This window comes from Nematolebias whitei, chromosome 7 (assembly GCF_014905685.2).
Source record: "Nematolebias whitei isolate Nwh7 chromosome 7, NemWhi1, whole genome shotgun sequence".
Classification (NCBI taxonomy): Eukaryota; Metazoa; Chordata; class Actinopteri; order Cyprinodontiformes; family Rivulidae; genus Nematolebias; species Nematolebias whitei.
In genome coordinates this window covers 46,978,903-46,983,625 of record NC_056504.1, presented here as the reverse complement: position 1 = coordinate 46,983,625, position 4,723 = coordinate 46,978,903, and the positions used below count along the sequence as shown (strand labels likewise).

The 4,723-nt window shown below is 40.2% G+C and overlaps 1 protein-coding gene across 1 annotated transcript in view; it reads left to right on the top strand.

Moving 5' to 3' along the window:
- rbpjl (recombination signal binding protein for immunoglobulin kappa J region-like) overlaps positions 1–3,851 on the top strand; it is a 23,115-nt gene extending 19,264 nt beyond the window's left edge. Inside the window, exons 10-13 of the mRNA XM_037679683.1 lie at positions 793–933; positions 1,059–1,214; positions 1,307–1,410; positions 3,387–3,851. Coding sequence (XP_037535611.1) covers positions 793–933; positions 1,059–1,214; positions 1,307–1,410; positions 3,387–3,681 — 696 coding nt within the window. The 3' untranslated portion in view covers positions 3,682–3,851. The remainder of the gene's footprint in view (positions 1–792; positions 934–1,058; positions 1,215–1,306; positions 1,411–3,386) is intronic.
- The last annotated feature ends 872 nt before the right edge of the window (positions 3,852–4,723 follow it).

The following is a 4,723-nucleotide window of genomic DNA, read 5'->3' as shown; positions in this document are numbered from 1 at the left end:
TGTCTATATCCCTCTATATAGATCTTTAGAACTTAATCAAGAGAGGTCTTTCCCCACGGTTGAGTGTTAACCCTCTTCAGACTGGTCTCACAGATTTGTTCAGCTGTTACATGAACAGCTAATCCCGAACGTTAACGGGGTTCCTCCCCTCTTCCAGTTAGACGAACCTGAGCAGAGTTCTTTGTATTTTGCTGAACTGAACGTTTCCTCCTGAGCTGCTTACATAACACCTTCAGCTGTGGGTTTTGTGTAAGATGGTGAAGGTGGCCCCTCACACTATACCTCTATATGTTGTTGTAGTTGGGGCCTGTTACTGCACAGTTAGCTGAAAGATGAAGAGATCTTTCCTGCTATGTTTGGAGTGTGACGAGGTTCTCGGCTCTGGTTTCTCTTGTGGTCTCCATTCATAGACTGAGGACAAGGAAGGTGGATGTACCGAACAAAATGTTCAGCCGGATCAGTGGACTTATATATAAAAACAACATTAATTTCCTCTGTGCCATGGAGTCTGGGGTATTTTAATTCTGGTGAGGTAATGCTCAAATTCTGGGCACAAAACCTGCAGGTATTTCATTCAGACCACCTAGATTTAAATCCTTTTAATATTTTAGCTCTGAACTGTCAGTTTTCTGTATTTGACTTGCTGCGTCAGGTTATGGTCATTTTGGTAAAAGGCAACAGAACTTCCTTTCTTGATTCTTAAAGACATGGTGTAATAAGAATCACAGTTATTGAGTGAAAATTGTCTTTGGTGCTCTGAAAACCTTTTTGAGATTTGTTCGATACATGCAGGTGATTCGGAAGGTCAACAAGCAGCACGCCATCTTAGACGTGGACGAACCCGTTTCTCAGCTCCACAAGTGTGCCTTCCAGTTCAGGGACAGTCCCAACACGTATCTGTGCCTTTCAAATGACTCCATCATCCAGTACCAGGTGAGGCAGCTCCACCTCTTTACTTCATCTGTTTCATTTCTTCATGAATCCATCCATTCATGTCTTTATCCTTTGTTCTCGCTCTTTTATTTTTAAAATATCCTCCATCTTGTCCTTTATTCGAGGCCCCGTCCGGCACCAGGGACTCCAGCAAGGTGGTGCTGAATGATGGATCCTGTTGGACCATCATTGGTGTGGAGGTGGTGGATTTCACCTTCAATCAGGGGGTTGCCTGCATTCAGACTCCAGTCAACCCGTTCCCCGTCATCACCGGGTTAGAGGTGAGTTTCTTATGCATCACTTTCTCTAGGAATTTAATAGAGATTTTATTTGCTTAATTTCCCCTTAACATGTTAATTTAATTATTTGAAAGGTGAATGGTGGAGGACACGTTGCCATGTTGGAGGTCCATGGAGAAAACTTCAGTCCTCACCTGAAGGTTTTATTTGGCAACAGCGAGGCTGAAACAATGTTCAAGTGAGTTAGAAGGAATAAATAAATACAGTTTACAGAAGAGCAGAGGAGTTAAAGAGAACGGACAATAAAAGTGTGGGCACGGACTGCGAGTTGGGGTTTGTATAGTTGGAAAGAAATATAATGCAACCAAGCAGAATTAAACAAAATAATTAACTGGTGCTAAATTTTTAAGCAGGTTTTGGAGGAATTTCAATAAAACATACAGATAATCTTTTTTTTTATAAATTTGTTGGATGTTTGCAAAATAAATATTCTATTTTAAGATTAATATTTTTTCAAACCTGACTTGGACACAAAAATGATGCCAAGGAACCAAATAAATAACTGCATTTTATTCTCAAATAAAAAAATACTTTGAGAAACACAGCTTGGGCCAAAGTCCTGCGTCCAACTCTTGTTTGGAAGTCTGTAAATCACATAAAGGCTGTGCAGACATGTGACAGCCATAGATCTCACTTACAGAGTCTCGTATGATGAATTTAGGATCAAAGTCCTCTCTGACGTAAAAACCTGCCTCAGCTCCCACAGTGTAAGTGCTGAGGTGTCACAGTCGATGGTTTGTGGTAGAGACCAGCTCACCACGAGATTCGGCAAACACTCCTCCCAGCAGCTCAGGAGAGTGCAAGAAATCCTTGTGTGAATAATTGATCTACAAAATGCTGTTTGTCTGAGAAGATTCAAGTCAAATTTATTTATAAAGCACATTTAAAGCAGAAGCTGTCACCAAAGTACGTAACAGTAAAATCAAGGCATTAAAAAAACCAAGATGTAGTTAAAATCATCATAAATAAAAACATAAAAACACAAAAACAACGAGAAACGATGAAATACTAAATCAAATCACACTGTGTTAAACGTCCGTGAAAACGTGTTTTAAGGAGAGATTTAAAAGCAGGAAGTGAATGTCTAATGTTGGGGGGCAGACTCTTCCAAAGTTTAGGGACAAAGACTGAAAAAGTCCGATCTCCTCTGAGCTTCAACCAAAAGCAGCAGGTCAGATGATCTCAGCGCCCAAGAAGGAACATATGGTTGAAGTAGGTCAGAGGTATGAGGGTGCAAGGCCATTTATGCACTTAAAGGTCAACAGGAGAATCTTAAAATCAATTCTGACCTGCACAGGAAGCCAGTGAAGGGAGGACAAAACCGGTGAAATGTGTTCAAACCTAGGAGTTTTTGTTAAGAGCCAAGCTGCAGCATTTTGGACGAGCTGGAGATGTGAAATAGAGACCTGAATGACCCAAATATAAAGCGCAGTAGTCCAGCCAGGTTGTAATGAATGCATGGATTATTTTTTTTCAAGGACAGATCTGGTCAACACAACCTTAAGCTATCTGCCTGAACTGGAAGAAGTTTTTTGTAAAACAGAGTTAATCTATTTATTAAACTTAAAATCAGAGTCTAAAACCATCCCAAGATTTGCAAAAGACTGCTTAATATATGACTGAAGAGAGTCAAGATTTACAGAATCAGTGACAGCAGTAGAGCTAAGGCTAAACACAATGTTTTCTGATCATTAAACTTGAAAAAAATGGAAGCCATCCATGCTTTAATGCCATCGACATTTTAACTGAGTGTGAATGGAGCAGGAACTGGTGGGTTTCAAGGGCAGATAAATCTGACAATCATCACCATAACAATGAAATGAAAGGTCATGTTTCCTCAGGATAGATCCCAAAAGCAGTAGACAGAGTGAAAATAAAAGGTGTACAAGAATTGAGCCCTGTGGGACCCCACAGGAAAGAGGCATTGACGCGGAGACACTATTTTCAACCTTTAACTTATTCAGGCAATTAAGAGCTCCATCCCTCAGAACCACAGAGACAAGCCGTTTTTCAGCTTAATAAATATTGTGTGTATCAGCTGACGTTAATGCAACATTTGCATTTATTTGTAGTTGTGTGTTAATTTGATAAGCTCTCAATTTTCATTGTGTTCAGGTTTGCACCAGCAAATATTTGCTTGATTTTTTTTCTCAGGTCTCCCAAATCTCTGCTCTGCGTCGTTCCTGATGTTTCTGTGTTCAGCGACGGGTGGCGCTGCCTGCATCGCATCATCACCGTTCCTCTGTCCCTCGTCAGAACAGACGGCCTGATTTATCGAACGTCCTACAGCTTCACCTTCACTCCCGAGCTCCAACTGCCTCTGCCTGCTCGAAGGCCAGCAGGAGGCAGAGGAGGAGGAGCAGATGGAGTCCAGGAGGAGGACATCCTGTTAGAGACAATTCACCAGGAGTTCACCAGAGCTAATTTCCACCTCTTTATGCAGAGTTAACCAGTCTTTACTGCAACAAATGATAAGTCCACGACGAGCGGAAACGTGTGCACTAAAATTAAATCCCTTTCACATCTTACAAAAACAAGAATATCAAGTCAAGTCAACTTTATTTATAAAGCACATATATGTAAGCAGCTGTTCACATATGGCTCAAGAGAGTCAAGGTTTACAGGAACAGAGACAGCAGTAGAGCTAAGGCTAAACACAAAAACGTCATTATTCTGATTGTTAAAACTTAAAAGAAATTCAAGTCATCCATGCCTTAATGCCATCAAGACATTTTAACAGTGGGTGAACGGAGCAAGAACTATTAGATTTTAATGGCAGATAAATCTGACAATCATCAGGATAGCATCAGGATGACTCCAAAGGGAGCAGATACAGTGAAAACAGAAGGGGTCCAAGAATTGAGCCTTGCAGAATCCCGCAGGAAAGAGGCACTGAAACAAATACACTATTACCAACTCCTGTCACTCAGATTAGAATGGAACCACTCTAACGCTGCACCAATAATCCCAACCCAGTGTTCTAACCGCGATGTGGTCAACGGTCTCAAAAGCTGCAGTAAGGTCCAGGAGTACAAGGATCACAAACTGACTGGAATCATTAGCTAAAAGAATGTCGTTACAAACACTCGCTAAAGCTGTTTAGGTGCTGTGTGTTTAAAACCAGACTGAAAGATCTCAAAAATTCAAATCTTATTCAAAAACTCGTTTAATTGAATAAAAACCTGTATCACACAAGGATGCAGATGTTCAAGACATTTTTCAAATCACAGCTGTGATTGCACAAAATAATGACAGCATCTATTGATCCAATGATAACTAAAAAAATGAGATTTTCCTCTTACATGTGAATTTATACGTTGTATGTTTGTGTTGTCATACAAAAAAAGATTATGTTTATGATGATGTACCAAAGAAAAAAATCCACAAAATACCAGCAGGATAAACTTGTTGGTTGACGTGAACAAACATTGCAAATAAGCCATAAAAATAAAGAAACAATAGCAGCTCAAACGGCCAAACAACTAAAGAAA